This window comes from Chrysoperla carnea, chromosome 3 (assembly GCF_905475395.1).
Source record: "Chrysoperla carnea chromosome 3, inChrCarn1.1, whole genome shotgun sequence".
Lineage (NCBI taxonomy): Eukaryota > Metazoa > Arthropoda > Insecta > Neuroptera > Chrysopidae > Chrysoperla > Chrysoperla carnea.
The window spans coordinates 78,616,782-78,634,556 of record NC_058339.1 but is presented as its reverse complement, the minus strand read 5'-3'; the positions used below and the strand labels follow the sequence as shown (position 1 = coordinate 78,634,556).

Sequence of the window (17,775 nt, the reverse complement as noted above, 5' to 3'; positions counted from 1 at the left end):
ATGAAATTTTGAATGTAAAGAATCCATCAATCAAGATTCAATGAAATGCTGTTTTGTTTATTTTGAAAAAATCTTTTATTGGCTTTAGGAAGATGAATTGAAATTGAATATCCAGGAACTCTTTTTTTCGAAAGAATGAATTGATTTGCGACCGACGGCATCGTTTTATTGTAGAACAGGCTTTTAATACCTAGAAGGATTCGTTGACATACATACACAATATAGTATATAGTATATACCAACTGTGTATATACTTACCGTTTTTTTATTATACATGAACCAATCGGAAATGTGAATTAGGTCACATATTACGGCAGTCAAGTGGTAGTAACTGTAATAATGTCGTTGGTCGAGTAACGTAATATTGGATATTACCTGCAACACTACGTGCTTTTAATGTCTAATATCTGCATTAAAACTATTATTTTACATTTTACAACTGTGTATACTTTAATTAAAATAATGTTTTCTCGAACAAAATGTCGTTAAATGTTTGTCGTTTACAAATTCAAATAGGAAATTGAATTCATGAACAAGTGCTCTCTGGTTATATTTATAGTGTCGTTAAATTCTATTTGCAAGTTTTAAAATTTGATCCTGCGCAAAATGACTGAAAAATATTCTGTTTTGATGTCTACGATCATATTGTTGCCCATTATTGATGACTGATAAGCGCTCTTGCAACACTTAAAATCATGTTATACTGTAGTATTGATCTAGTTTGCAACTTATGTAACTAGCTCGTGTTTTTTTACAATCTAGAACTTTTAAAAAGTTGAAACCAGTACGCGTTCCAAACATAAACTTCACTAATTGTAAATTATTTTGATATATTTCACAACCACGAAAATTTCAAAAGAACATCTAAAGATGAGACTTGAGGGCACTACAGTCTAGAAAGATGTTTCTTTTTCTCTAGGTTTTTCAGAAATAGATGATTCTTACCCCATTATTCGGAGTTTTGTTTGGAAAGTTAAGCGTCATGTTAAATTACACAACCCAGCAGGAAATGTGTTTGTTAAAGAAATTTACAAAATTTTAAAATTCTCCGAGAAATGCGGTTTGTTCCTTGGCAATCTCTGCAAACAGAAAATATTTTATTTTTGAAGCATAGCTAAGAACACTCTCGATCAAGTCACCTTTCAAACAAAAAAAAATCAAAATGGGTTCATTCTTTAAGAGCTATGATGCCACAGACAGACACACAGATACATCCGTTAAACACCTCTCTTTACGCTACACTTTAAATAGTAGCCTTCATAATACAGTCGTTTTTTAACTTGGACTTTATGCGTAAGATTGAGATTTTTTTATTTGATTTATCGGCGAGATTTTTATGAAAAATAAAAACAGCATAAACGGGATATTTGGGTTAATCTCCAGGGACAAAAAAATGTGAGAAATTTGTAAAAAGCGAGAAAAAAAAATCTTGGTCTCTTGAAATTCTGCATATCCTGATTCAACCATTTTTTATAATTGGTATATATGAAATGTATATCAAGAAGGTATTCTAAGTTTAATTCCAAGTTTGTAACGCCTAGAAATATTGATGCTAAAAACAAAATTTTGCTATAGGTGTTCATAAAATCACTTAATTAGTTCATTTCCGATTATCCGTCTGTGATCACGATAACTCAAAAATGAAAAAAGAAATCGAGCTGAAATTTTTATAACGTGTTCAGGATATAAAAAAAGGTTGAGTTCGTAAATGAGCAACATAGAAAACCGTTAGAGATAGAATAAAGTTTAAAAAATAAACCACTTCTGTTTGAAAAAATTTTTCGTAAACATCACTATTTACTCCAAAACTATGAAAGATAGAGATTTGCAGGTATCTTCAACTAGTGTTCTCATGAAACATTCTCGAAAAACGAAAACAAATTCTAGTAAATACTTTTCGAAACCAAATAAATGGCGGCCGAAAGAGCGCCATAATTGTGTTGGTTTTTATAAACTATTCTAATTTATAAAAAATAATGCTAGCACTGATAATTCGACACTTTCTTTACAGGGTATTTTAACAAGTAACTCAGTCAATTGTTTTTTTTTTTGTTATGTTAAATTTTTAGAAGTTGATTTTCAGAACGTCTAGACGCTTAGGGCAGTTAATCAATCTTTTTAATGATAACAAAATAAACACCCCCTATACGAAAAATCGACTTCTACTGTAAAATTAACTGTATAAAATATATAGAATTATTGACGGTATACCAAGAATATACCATTAATCTTGTGCAGCGTAGACCAGACCTTAATGCCTATATACATAAGCTATTTGCTCGCATATAACGTTGTTATATCGAAATATATTGAAGGTGACCATACACGCTGCGATAGACTTTATGGATAAGAATTCAAAAGAAACGCCTTGAAAAAGTAAATAAAAAACTAGTCTTTTATTGTTATAATTGAAAAATCCGAAAAAAGCCAAAATTTTCACAATTTTTGCGAGTTGCGTTCGGCGCTCGAGGTCACAACTTTGGATTATTCATTGGACCAACATCATAATCAAGTAGCAAAAAATCAGAACTGCCGGATTTGACGCAAACTACCCGTACTTTCGGGCGATAAGGGTACTGAATTAAACGTTTGCTGTGCTGTCTAGATAAAGCCTGTATCGTAGTTCTATTTAAAAGCACTGGTTGATCTCAGTGCTTGTCTTTTATCGCTTATTACTTATTTATTTAAAAATATACCACAAGAAAACGAACTTGATAAAAATTTTACAAAAAGAACGAGGATTCTTATTAATACAAAAAGCTTAGATGGTATTTTCTGGTTAGATTTCGCTCCTTCTTTCTTATAAGCGAATTCGAAAGTACCATCAGCGAAGCGTAATAAAGTCCTTGATTGGATGAACAAATCGTGATATACCTAATGCAGTTTATAAATTTTTCTTTACTTTCATACGTGTACGGTGACCTTTATAGTTTTATACACATTATTCACCTTTCACCTACTACTCTTTACCTAAATACGGAGCACCTGCTTTTGCATCAAATATATGAGTCATTTTATTTTCATATAATGTTGTTATTTGTAGGTAGAATCGTTCCTTCGTTTCATGTCTAGTCAGTCGTGCACACAATATTTATTTTTCTTATATTATTTTTTTCTAAATTTCATGTTAACACAGAAATACTTATCTTTGAATGTAAGTTAAAAACTACATTACAAAACGAGAAAAACTCTTATTTTCTTTTCGATGTTTCATATTTTAAGTTTTTACTTTCATATAGAAGTATTTCATTTTTTCAAAATAGAAAAAAAGAACTTACGTCTAGACATTAAATTTGTATTTGAAATAACTTTTCGATTTATTCTTCGTATTGACATAGAAAATAGAACACAGTACGTTTTAAGGAATTTAAGTATTTTCACAAAAGTAACTATTTTTCGTTTTTCACACTATTTCAAATATAAATTTTTTGAACTTTTAACACAAGCAAAAACTAAATAAACAGAATTTTGACGATATTAGAACTTAGTCTTGTTCAATCTTAATATTTTCACCCGGAATTCTTTTTGAATAGATTTTTCATAGAAAACGAATTTTCTAAAATGCCTCGTGAATTCGCATTCGTAAAAATGTTTAACTTGTCATGCCTATAAGTTGTTACGCAAATTGTGCGACAATTATACAATGGTCGTAAAAAAGTCACTTGATTAATATAGCTCGAGAGTCAGTTTCTATCAATCAATACCTAACGATCGATACATATTCCGTGCTGCTCTAATACATCAACATCAGTTGATGATTGTTTGCCTAACTCGCCGATCACAGCCTTCAGCTCTTTCCATCCGAAAGCCATCAAATTGCCCATAATCCTGAGAAACCTGACTCGTATTAGAAAAGAGACATTATATAACTTAATAGACTTAAGTGTCTAGGTTAGTCAATCCTAAAGTGGTCTGTATCCACTCCTTGGCGTCTAACCAAAGGCCAAATGGATTTACGGGAACGAAAATAAGAATAGGGGGTAATTAAGGTGTATAACGGTATTGACAATAAGAATAGCGGATCCATGGGAATAAACAAGCACTGCGCATTTGAATGTCGCGCGAACAAAGCGGCGGTCTTTAAAGTGAGGTGGCCAACAAAAGGGGCGAGTGGTTGATGAACGAAAGTTAAAAGGTAAAACAACGACCCATAAACGGGAAAAGAGTGGAGGGTACATTCGCGATTACTTAAAAAAATGATTGACCGATACAATTTGTTACAGGCCTTGCCTTTTGTAGACAGATGATCTATCTAAATAATAAAAAACTGGTAAATGTTGTACGAGACAAAAATGTTTGAGAATCACTGGTCTAGGTAGAACTAGGTGCGACAACCAATAAATTTCTGAATCCTACTAAAGACAGAACGAAAATGTGATATTTTATATAGAATGTGGAAATTCGGGCTTCTTATTTGTTTTTTTTTCCGTCGTTCACAATTTTAATTTCAAAATCTTTTGAAATCTGCATGGTTTTGCAATGACCTTTTTTTATCAAAATAAGTTAAAGAAACATTCATGCCACGTTAAAACTATACAATAGTATTAATATTTACAAAAGTTTGTTCAACTGGAAATAAAATTATTTATGTTTATATGATGAAAAAACATTTTATTGATAAAGATTTTTTACAATAGATTTGAAAGATATATGTTTGTATGTTTGTATGTATGTGCATAGAAAGGGTATTGTTATTACTAGAAAGGACATAATCGAATATGTTTGTTAGGTACTTCATAGTCGTTACATTTTCCCTATTTATTATCACTGTGTTGCTTCGCAACAGGGTGTGGTTTTGTATAAACATTCCTGTATCTTTTTTGTAAAAAGGCAAATTTCTTTAAAGCTCTTTTGATCTAATCTAAACAAAGGTGTATTTGTGAAAATCTATTCTGGTAACAGTATAATATGATGATTTTTCAAACAAATTTTAATTTTGGAATGTTAATTAATTTGTAACACAGAAATTAAGTGGATCTTCTTTTAAGACTTCAAGATTTTGATTGAGGATTTTCTCTGATATAAGGAATTGAACATCTAGTTCTCAAATTGAGTATGACCTCGTGCTGGTGTGAAAGAAAATTAATCAGCAGACTGGCTATTATAAGAAGAGTCATTTTACTTGCCACTTTCGCGATTCCTTTGGCTGATCTGATCAAAATAACTAAACAAAATAAATTGGATAAAGCTATTGGGCCTGTTAATTCGATGTAGTCGTTGAACCTTTCATCTCGGCACATGAGGATCTCGAACGAATTCACATATTTTCTAAGATATACCTGGGCAATAAGTTATATGTTTGTCTGGAAGAAATTTGCTAGTAAATGTTGAAACTTGGAATCTATCCGACTTAGATGACTAGACAGCGAGAGATGTCTTCGGCTTCGATACGATTTCTACAGCTTCCTTCCTTTTTAATAGAGCCTGTCACCTGGAGACTTATCCTTTTAGATTTTTCAGATCAGTCAAAATTGTACGAAATTTTCTTATAACAATAACAAACTTCTAAAAATGTGCTTCAAACCTCTTCAATCAGAAAAAACAGTAGATTCTAAGCCTCAACTTATAATTTTAAGGGGAATCGCCAATTTTATCCATAATTTTGAAAAAGTAATTTAGTCTAATGTACAAAATTTTTACAGTTCTAGATAACAGTGGATGTGTGGCAACAGATAATGTAGCAGAAAGTGGTGAAGACACAGATGACGAAGAGTGGAGTTACTTACGAGGTGATAAAAATAACGCAATAGAAAATTGTCAAGATAATCATATTGTAAGTACAATCAAAGTTTTTCTTTCAAGCACAGTTATTCACGATGTAAAAATGCTTTATTTTAAAACGTATATTGCCCAGACAGTAATTATTAGATTAGGTTTGATCTATGCTCGCCCCCTCCCTCTCCTAAATCTCATATTTCATAGTCTTTATAAGATCTTAATCATTTCATTTTAGATTCTATTTAAGAGGTAGGCATTTATAGCTAAAATTGTATTGCATATTGCATCAGCTCAGAAAAATAGCATCTATAAAAGTAGTCCGTTTTCCTTGAATTAAACCAACCAAAAAAGAGTTTTACGAAAATCTAATCATCAGAGAACGAGGGAGCTATAATTCTATTATAATTGTTATTACAGAAAGATACTACAGAAAACCAAATAAGTGGAGCTGTTTTTAAATAATGAAAACCTTCGTATTTCAAATTTTAAATTGTTATTGTTCATTTTTCTAGAATCCAATTTATCTTTCAATACTTTGATTTTATCAATTCACCCTCTCACAAGTACTCTGTTCTGGCTGTCCGTCAAAAGTTTTTTTTTAATAAAACACGAGTCTTATCTAATTTTGAAGGTTTTGTAAATTTAAAAAGAGCTCTACCTACTAAAAAATGGTAACTTCCTTATAAAAAAATACTTAAATAAATAATAAATTTTATAGATTAGTGACGATAATATTATCACTGACGATCAAGACATGTCACAATTGAATCCAAACGCTGCTGAATTTGTTCCTGTATCACCAGTACGAAATGCACATGATATAACACCATTAACACCACCAAATTGTAAAAATCTTCGTGATGAAGATTCACTTATCGCACAATCACCACAGCAACCTGCACCCATGGCCCCAACTGTACCAAATTCTGTAGAAAGCTTTATTTGCGAGATACGTGAACGACCTGGCGATAATGAAGATGATTTTAGTTCAACAACCGAATCAAATAAAGATGACGAAATTAATGTAAATAATATTTATTTTATGTATTTAGTTAGATTAGCGTTTTTAGTTTGGAGAAATTATTGATTCAACTTAGCTTTTTCAACATTTTTCACTATGGTAGTTTTCAACATTCTTCGCTCGCTATTCAAAGTACAAAAATCATTGTGTACTTGCACATCAGAATACTGTTATAATTTTGTAAATAATAAATACCAAATAAATTGAAATTAGAACATTTTCCACTGTTATTAGTTATAAAATAATTTTTTTTTATAACTTACGCGCTGCATTGCTGGCAAAGCCGCCAAAATATATTATCGATAAAATACATCACTTTTTCATCAGCAGAATTTTTTTCATAGACATGCTTCTAGAGCCCATGAAGGAATAATGCAGAAAATATTTAAAAATATGAGCGGTTATTTGATCATCCATGCAACGATAGTCTAGCCAAAAATTGATAAACCACAGCTGCTGGAATTCAAATCTAAATTCCCAGTTCAAAACATTGTACTTTTAACCGCTTGTACACCCTTAAAATTGATTAAAGTTTTTTTAAGTATACCCACGTCCTTAGTTAGAAACTACGTGTCTCCTGGACAATTATTTTGGATGCAGCGTCGAAACTGTTTTTTGTGAGTTCTATGTAGAACAATGTTTCTCAAAGACACGCGATGCATCGAGTAAGTGAATGTGAATATATAAGCCATAACGAACTGTTGAGAATAAAGAAATTGCTTTATATATACAGGATGGACCATTTTAATCTATACACCTAAATATCTCGTTTTGTAGTTAACCAATCGAAAAATAACTTAAACAAAAGTTGTGGAGTTTGATGGGGGAACTTATTACTCTGACATCAGATTGGACCTAGTTCTTCGGGATTCTTTAATAGCCAATTTAGATCATAAAGGATAAGAGATGGACGGAATAACACTTTAAATTAGATAGTTGATCCTCATAAAAAACGAACAATTTTTGTTTAAAACATTTTTTAGAAAACTGTTAGTTGTATAAATATACCATCCATCTTTTGGAATTTGATAATTTTGATTTTTGATAAACTGAGGCATTAGCCAATGTGTCTGTATGCTTTTTTGAAACATGCGTGTAGTCATTGGAAACAATTATTTGAAATGTTATTTTTGGGAAATTACTTCGAAAAAATAATAAAAGTTGTTATATAAACTTTATTTAGCTCCATGCACGAAAGAATATCGTATTTAAGTTCGAAGTTTCAAAATTTCTCCATCCGCCTAACCTCGACTTGTAGTTGCTAAGCCAAAAACGATAGATTTATCTACAAATACGTATTATAAAAATAAACTTTATGAAAAACAGCTTTCGATGGAATTCGTTGAGTTAGCCATATTTTACAATAGTCAATATCTTCTTGGACCATTATTGGAGTAGGAGAAGCAATTCATTTTGGTTAGTTATATAATGATTTCCAAACAGATTTGGTTACAGAAGTAAAATGGTTTTTAAAAAGTGGCCTAATTTGAAGTATTTATTAAAGTTTTAACAAGGAAAAACTTCACGAAACTAGAGTACGAATATTTTTGTTGATAAACTGATTTAATAATCTCAGAGGTTTTAAAACTTCGATTTAATAAGTATTCAATATAAGATTTAATAAGCAGTTTCCTATTTTCATAATATATATTAAATTCAGCGAATTCCACTGGAAGCTTTTCTATCACATTCTTTTATAAAGGATTTTTTACTTATCTTAATTTTTTTGCAGGGTCATCCAATAATAGATCATCAACAAAATTCCACACATTCCACATTGGAAACCATATTAAACGGGAAAAATGTCGATGAAATAGAATTTCATCCAAAATTTACCACCGGATTTTTATCAAACGAAAGTATAATCCCTGGTGTTGAAATCATTAACGAATCATTAAACGTATCCGAATCATTGTCAACAAAAGCTGTGTATGGTGACGACACAAAGAACTACACTGCTTCAGATTATACAGACGATACAAATATTTCCGATATCAAACAAGATCCAATGAGTATGTCATTCTATCAGGATAAAGATGCTGAAGGAAATGATTTGGGTACAAATCCATTCGATTTGAATGCTGTCCAAAGGATTCCAGATAACTTAGATGAGTTTATTGGTGAGGAGCAGAAGACTGATGAAGTTGAGCAAGCTCTTGATTTTATTGGCGAAGTGGAAGCAGCTGTAAAATCAAATGATTTTGAAGAGAAAGAACAAGAATCACCCATGGAGGATAAATTTAATAATGAATTTGAATCACATGAAAAAGCTGAAGAACCTCGTTCACCAATTCCCGATAATGATGCAGTTTTACAGGAACAAGTTTTAAATTTCAACGAACAAACTGTCCCCGCACCTGCTGTAGCAGATGTGTGCACATTAGCATCAAATCCATTAGAGGCCCAAGACGAAGATCAATTGGAGGTATCACCCTTGCAAAAATCTCCATCCCTTCCAGAAGTAGGTGAAGTAGGATATGCATCCGATCCATATGTTGAAGATCAACATGAACCAGAACCGGTAACTGCATCTCCATTACCTGATTTTGAAATTGAATCACCAGCTCCAGATGTAGAATTAACTCCTGAATTGTTATCATCAAAATCACCTGATATTGGATTGTCTGATGACGTTGCTAAATTATCTGTTGATGTTGTTTCTCCAGGTGAAGAAATGATTTCAAAGTCACCAGAAATTGATTCAACAGCAGAAATTGATTCTAAGTCAGATATCATTTCACCAGCCGAGGAAGTATTAGCAAAATCACCAGATGTTCTTCAATCTCCTGTTCATGAACATCAAAATATTGGTTCACCGTCTCCCATTCCAGACGATCGTATTGAATCACCTGAAGTAGCCGTAGAAGCTGAATCAACCGCGGAGATAACATCTCCAGTACCAGAAAAAGAAACAAATGAGGAAAAGGAGACAAATCTTGAAAAAGATGATTTAGTAGAACATCAAATTGATGATTTTGCTCAAGAAGAAGCACAATTGATTCAGGAAGCTCAATCACCTGAACCAGTAGCAAAATCTCCAGTACCTCAAATTGCAGTATCTCCATTGAATGACCTTGTAGAAAATCAAGAACTCTCAGCACCATCACCAGCTGGTGAATGTTTAGCTGCATCACCAATTCCTGAACCATCAGAATTACCAGTCCCACCAAAATCTCCAACACCTGAACCCGCAGTAGCATCCCTAATTACTGAACCTGAAATTGCTGCTTCACCAATTCCTGAACCTGCAGCTGCTTCACCGATGCCCCAAGCTTTATCGCCAGAACCTATTGCATCTCCAGTATGTTCTCCCTCACCAGTTCCAGATATTGTACAAGAAGTTGAACACATTCCTACTCATGTAGAACCGGATCATCATGAGATTCCAGAAGTATGTGATCAAATTCCTACAGAAACTGTTCCATCTCCAATCCCATCACAACAATCTGTGAATGATGAAATCGTTTTAGAAACCCATAATTACGATACTTTCACAAGTCAACCAATTGAATATGAAGAAAGGCAAGAGGAAAAAGTATTACACCTTGAAGAAGCTACTCCAGCGGTGGAGGCACAAAATGCATTTTCACCCGATGAATTTGATCAAGAAATTAAATCAACGGAAACACCTCCTCCAACTCCTGCATTGAATTTAGCTGAGCCAGCTTTAATTAGCACAAGTCCTGAACCAAACAAATTAGTTGAAGCTGTTGAAAAAATATCCGAAGAACAAAATGTTATCAATGAAGTTGAAGCAGCCGTTATTGCTGGAGCAGTTGCTGCAGGTGCAGCTGCAGCTGTAACTGCTGCAGTCGCAAGTAAATCACCAAAACCAGAAAAGAAACCACTTAAAGCCACTTCATCTCCTGCTAAAGCTGCTCCAGCCAAAAAACCTCTAGCATCTACAACCAGAACTAGCACACCTTCAAAACCAACAACATTATCAAAATCAAGTGCTTCACCTGCAAAACCATTATCATCACCAAGAGTTCCATTAGCTGCTAAAGCTTCACCACGAAGTGCATCAACAACTTCTGCTCCCAAATCAATAGCCAAAAAACCATTAACAAATGGTGATGTCAAACCCGCCACTAAGACAAGCAGCAGTGCCCCAGCGGCAAGTAGACCAGTTTCTGCTGCAGCAAAATCTACAACAGCAAGTCGACTTGGATCAGCACCAACTAAAACTAGTCCCACATCGACACGTCCACCAATTAGTCGACCAACAAGTGCAAAACCAAGTGCACCTGCCACAAAACCTTCTACAACAACTGCTGCTCCAAAACCACGAACTACACGAACTACGTTAACAACATCGACCAGAACACCACTTACGAATGGAGTTTCACCAAAACCAGCAGCTGCTAAGGTAAATTTAGCTCGAATCGTTTTTTACTAAGTCGGTAATATTATTCTTGCTAACCTTAACACGAAATCGAAATTCTAGAATCAATGAACCAAATTAATGTATCCCTTTTTACGGTAAAAAAATCCGTGTGGAGTTTCAGATCATTTTCCATGGTATTTTGAGGACATTCGTCTATACCTATGATGTTGAAACAATGAAAAAAAATTACTCAATGTAATCTGTTTTTTTGCAGTGACACTTACAGGTTGAGAATTTTCATATTAAACAAAATTAACTCATCCGGTTTTTCAACGCAATAATTAGGAGACAAATAATAGTTTTTAAGAAAAAATCTTGTAAGAAGTTATTTTAAAAAAATTATTTTTCGGCATTTATTTTCTCGGCAGAGGCTGTAGGCCAACTCTTAACGTAGAATGTTGTAGACCAACTCTTTACCGATCGCGTACGGCTCTTCTGGAGCATCTACTTTTTCATTTTAAAAATTGTGCGAAAACTTTTTATATCGACGAGATTAATAATAAATTAATAATGTTGACATTGTAGAGTAACTCTTAACTATTTTTTTTAGAACGGTATTTTCCAAAGTATTTTTCAAACTGAGATTAGATTTTTTTACTGTTTTTTCTTCGGGCGGGTTAATTTCTCTAATACTGAGAAATTTTGTGCGGTTGTGTCGCCCATACTGCACTAACTGGTTAAGCTTCCACTCAGTTTCACTGCTCTAAAGACGACTAGAATCTATAATATGAGCAAAATAATTTTTATTATTAGACCCATCAAAATTAATAATTTCTGAAAAATTTTTTTAGACAAATTCAGTGGCTGCAAAGACAACTTCAACATTATCGGCTACTAAAACATCAACAACAGCTTCACGATCACTTTCAAAACCATCCACAGCTTCATCTACTACAAGCAGCACATTAAGTTCTCGTCCAGCTGCCCCGCGAGTATCATCACTTACAGCTAAAAAATCGCCATTAGTTGAGAAAACACAAAAAGATACAACAAATAAACAATTATCAGCAACACGTACGACACAATCATCAACGCTAACAACTGTTAAACGAACGACAAATGTTTTAAAACCGAAAACTGCCACTACTACAGGCACCACGAATTCAACTAGCAGTACTCTTGTTAAGAAAACTGAAACTAAGGTACGCTTCGATTTGAGTAATTTTATTTATTTTTAAGTAGTATGTGCGCAAAAGCTGCGCTTTTTATTTTAATCGATCACAGAATAATATCTTTAGTGCGCCTAATTAATGCTCTGATCATGAATTGTATTATTTTGTCGTGCTCGCGAAATTCAATTCGCTGTAGGGAAAAGCTTAAGAAAGTTAGTGGAATCTTTATTTTCAATAAAATCTAAATACTTGAAAATATAAAATTTCAATTAATATATGAAAATTTTATGATTAAATTATTCCGAGGGTTTGAGATAAAGGTTCATATGTAATTTAAGAAAAGGGAAGGGGGAGGTTAACTTAACTAAAAATACAATTCATTTTCTGCAAGTCAAAATCGCACAATTTATAAAAAAGGCATAATTTACATTGGAAATCGCAGGAGCACTTATCAATTCTTTGCAATGTTATCTTATTTTTTCTTTACTATAATTTCGTATATATATATTAAGAGCAGTGTTTTCCAAAGTGTGTGCGACCCACTTTGTGTCCGCAAAACCTCTACAATGGGATCGTAGTGGATCGTGAAGACTTAATGTCGTTAGAAATACTTTAATATCGATTTCAGACAATTTCTTAGAGAATATTTATCTGTCAAAATATTATTTAATGTTTTTTCGTAACTTTTTGGTGTCCTAAACAAAATCTAAAAACCGAGCCAAACTTGTTTAATTATTCGCAAAGTGTTAAGAATTTTTTTCTTGAATTCCAATGTAAATTATCTTAAACTATAGAATGCAATTTGAATAATATAGTTGATTAATAACCACCCGTATTTTCTCTTAACTTGTTCACTCAAAAATATAGTCACCACTACTAAACAAAGCAACCAGCAACAATAATGCAACATCGAAAGTGGGTTCACGACCATCAACAGGCACATCAACCACCTTAAATAGTAATAGCAAGTCAACAGTAACGCGAACATCAACAACAACTAAAAAATTACCAGGTGTAACACGCACAACAATTACTAAAACACATACAACATCTCAATCAAGCAATCCAATTGTTGCACCGATCGAACAGAATCAAACAGTGACCTTGGTACATGAGATCACAAATGTAAGTATAGTTAACAATACCGATACAGATTTAGCAACAATAACAACAGCAACAAATAATTATAATCAACAATTAGATGATTTATTAATAAAAGATAATCATTCAGAGATACCAACTCAACAACATGATTTCATTGAAAATAATACTCATTTAGAAAACAGTTTAATTTTAAATCATGTCGAATAAGTTTTTTGAAGGTTTTTTTTTTTAAATTTTTTGATTAACACATCGATTAAAAATATTATTATATTATTAATTATTATATTTAGAGATGAAAAACTATGTTTAAATGTTTTTTGGATCACATATTTGTATGATTGGTATGTGGTTCCGATACAAATATTTACTTAAATAGAAATAAAAATTATAATATTTAAAAATAATTATCTTGTAATAACACAATGCTTAGTAATTATTAATTAATTAAATTATAATTATATGAGGATAATTCGTAAATATATGCGAACAAGAATTAAGCGGCTTCAATTAATTTCTGTTATTTAAATTTTTTGAATGTCTTTGAAATTTTTGAAAGAACATAAAATTTCAATTACTTTATTTGCAATATTTTGAAATTTTATTTAAATTATATAGAAAATGATTAAAAAAATGTAATTTCTATTTAAAATCTTTAGAAAAGGAAGGTGTATCATTAAAAAAAGTTTGCAACTTTCTATTGATATTTGAAAAAATTGTAAAATTTCTACAAAATCCTTTTAAAAAGTAGGAATTTGTTAAATTTTAGTTCTTTTCAAAAGCCTAGAAATTTAATTTGTTTTTCAAATCAAAGTTTTTGCAGAACGTGAAATTACTAGGAAACATTTAATAAAAAATAGAAGTTGCAATTACGGCACGAGAAACGTAACATTTCAATTTAAGCTTTCTGAAATTTTCAATCATATTGTGAAATACATGGAATCTAAAATTGTGTTTCTTCGAAACTTTAATGACAGAAATTATTCGAAAATTGGTGAAATTTTGGCATATATTTCGAAATTAACCGGTATAAAGAGAATAAGATTATTAATTTTGTTAAAAGGAGTTAAAATAATTAATTAATCCCCACTATTTTTGTTTTTGCTTCGTATATTTAAAAGAAAATTAATTTTTCATCATTCAATGTATATATAATGGTTTCACGATATCTTTAGAATCTTCAGTTTGAAACGCTGAATAATGATAACAAGGCTTTCCAATACCGTACTATCCGTATTTTTTTCTGAAAGACCTGTCCAAAATTGAAAATGTCCAATACTCTGGATTTCGACGAAGACGGCGACGGAATAAATCGGGGAATTAAGGAATTTTTTTAGTAGGGATACGAATTTAGATTTAATCTTATGCAACCATTTATATACATAATAAAAACCATATTTATAATATTTAAAGAAAAATTTAAAAGAAAATTTTAATATCTAATTGTTAAAAAATAAAATTGTTTTTCACATATTTTGTGATTGTTAAAATTTCATATAATTTTCTAAGTAAAAAAAATAAAACATTAAAACTTGTTTTTTAAAAAAAAGATTTAAATTTTAAGAAAAAAAATATGGTTTTTTGTTTTGCATCTCTTTTTCTCTTATTTAAAAATCATGTGATTTATTTTTTATTCTCTCGCATATTTTTTAGGATTTACGTATATGACTGATATATATTTCGTTATTTTTACAATTTATTTCAAAGAAAAAAAAAAGAAAAATTTTTTTTACCAATTTTTAATTTATTAATATTTGTGTCGCCTCTTTCTTTGTTTTTTAATATTTATTATTTTCTCTTTCTCTCTCGTTTAGAAACGTAAATGTAATTTATATATTAGATAAAAAAAAATGCTTTTTGTGTCGACTGTATAATTCTTTGATAAAAAATTCCCAAAAAAATGCTAAGTGCGTTCAATTTTTTTTTTAATAAATTTGGTTATTGAATATTATTATTTTTTAAGGTGATATAATTCCTATATTTTTATTTAATGCAGGGGACAAAATTAAAATTTTATTTATGAAATCATTAGAAAGTAATCTATTTTTTTTTCAAGAATGAAGCAAAACGTTGTCAAAGGGAAAATAAAGCTCTTTTGGTATGAACCTTAAAATGGGAAATTTGAAGCTTTTACAAGAATATAGATTCACTTTCTAAAACCATCCTCTGTAATTAATTTAAAATTTTTAGTCATTGAAATAATATATCAAAAAAAAAAAAAAAAAATACTTAAAAAATTTCAAGTATGCTTTAATGTCTTTCCGCGCTTATGACCCGCTTCTAGTGTACCGAAAAAAACAAAAATAGTTGTCTTAAAAATATTTAAATCACAAATTACACACAGCAATTTATTTAAAAAAACAATTTTCCAATAAAAAGAAAAACCTCAAAAATTATATTCGATGTTCTTCGTATTCCAAAGAGGTTTCCTAAACAGTAGTTGAAATATCAATGCGCTTTTTAAAAAAATATTAATCGCACAGTCTTTTATATTTTGTTTTGTTTAGGGAAATATATCCGCTTTGTATATAAACATTTAATATTTAGAAAAATAATAATTTTCCTAATTATGTAATATTTTCTCCAAAAAAAATTGTCATCTTGAGTTGTTGAGGTGCTATCATCTGACCTGACGTGTGTGTCACGCGAATTATTATTATAATTTTTTTTTGTTTTTATTATTTAATTTATTTTTTTTCGAAAAAGTGATATAAAACCGTTTAATTCTAGGTCTGATATTTTCACAAAATTTTGTTTGGATAGTGAAAATAATCGACCGTAACCCAAAACTATCTTCAAACAACATTTTTCTAATTCGTTTTTTTTTTATATTTTGAATATGATTTTCAAAAGAGACCAAGGCCTAATTAAAAAGTTTTTTGTTTGAAGGGCCTAAAAAAAATTGAAAAGCGTATTCAAGTGTAGAATTTTAAATGTATTTTTCGTCGAATTTTTATATAAAATTAATGAATCTAAGAACACACAAGTGTAAGTGCCAAGTAGTGGCTGTTTAAATAAAACGTCTAAAAAATACAGTTAAGGACAAATGTCAAGTCATACAAGTTTTTTTAGACGAAATTTTTATAGAAGGACTGGCTATAAAAAAAACTTTCTCACCAATATTTATACTACCCTCTCCAAATAATAATTAAACACATAACTATAACAATGTTTAGTTTTTTCTTGGATAATGTAATAAAATAACCATAAAAATTTCAAAAAAAAAAATCGTAGATAGTAAGTTTTTTTGAAACTATAACGAAGTGTGATTACTTATTAGATTTATTAATCTTTTTTTTTATTATTTTAATTAATTATTAATATAATATTAGCAAAACATTTAAAATATTAATAAATAAAAAAATGAAGCCGTGTTACTACTCCTATTTTGCGTTATTGTTGGCATATTTTTGGAGTTCGTTTTTTTATCATCAATAAAAATTTCAAAATTGTTTCTATTTTGTACACAAACTGATATTTATATGCTGCAGAAACTTTATCAAAAATTTTACTACATTTCTTATTGGCTCTAAGGCTGGGCATACACTTAACGGTATACCTGTGCAGGCTAGAGCACACACACGCTACGGTAAACCGGAAGATTTTTTACTCAGTCGAGAAAAATACAAAAATGACGTGACCTCGCTAACCGTAATGCCTGTACAGGTTTGCCGGATCAACTAACACACACGGTAAGGTATCTGTATCGGTAGTAGATTTTCCGCCGGGATTTTTCCCAGGATTTATGAATACTAGGTTTCATACCTAAATATTCTAAACCTGGCATCCTACAAGTTTCTGCGAGTGCAAATTACATGTATGGAGGTTTCATCGCCCTCCAAACAGCCCAACAAGTGGGGTCATCAGAGATTCTCTTGTTATAAAGGTGGTAGTTCAATCGACTGTATTTTTGTAATTAAATCTTTTTGTTAAAAATATGTTTTTGATCGAGCAGGGTAATCCGTAACGTTCGACTAGCACGTAAACCAAAGGAAGTTCTATGTACTCTCCTTGAGAATAACCTGTAACACGAAGGCGTGACGTCTCCGGGTAAGAGATGCTATTTTAAGCAGATGAACCTAACAGATTTTCCGCCGAGATTTCTCCCAGGATTGATAGATCTGATAGACGCGCTTGATAGACGTTTGGACTCAAAAAATCTAAACCTGATGCCCTGCAAGTTTTGACAATGTCCTGTCAAGAGTACTTGGGAGCTCCTTTGAGTCAGTTTGTGTATAAAATTTTTTCCAAAAATAAATATGAGATCATTAAATATCGTAGCGTTGTAGTACTTTTTTAAAAATTTTTTATTTTACGTTTTATTAATTTTTTTTTTTTTTGTATTATTGGTGTACTTTATTTTTCCTATAATATAAACAATTTATAATACAAAAAGAATAATGAAAAAAAAAATATTCAAAAAATATTTAGCTTTT

General features: G+C 31.0%; 1 protein-coding gene across 1 annotated transcript in view; it reads left to right on the top strand.

Moving 5' to 3' along the window:
- LOC123296273 (205 kDa microtubule-associated protein-like) overlaps nucleotides 1–13,549 on the top strand; it is a 324,574-nt gene extending 311,025 nt beyond the window's left edge. Inside the window, exons 9-13 of the mRNA XM_044877735.1 lie at nucleotides 5,643–5,773; nucleotides 6,437–6,742; nucleotides 8,472–11,108; nucleotides 11,918–12,268; nucleotides 13,106–13,549. Coding sequence (XP_044733670.1) covers nucleotides 5,643–5,773; nucleotides 6,437–6,742; nucleotides 8,472–11,108; nucleotides 11,918–12,268; nucleotides 13,106–13,549 — 3,869 coding nt within the window. The remainder of the gene's footprint in view (nucleotides 1–5,642; nucleotides 5,774–6,436; nucleotides 6,743–8,471; nucleotides 11,109–11,917; nucleotides 12,269–13,105) is intronic.
- Nucleotides 13,550–17,775: the final 4,226 nt, after the last annotated feature.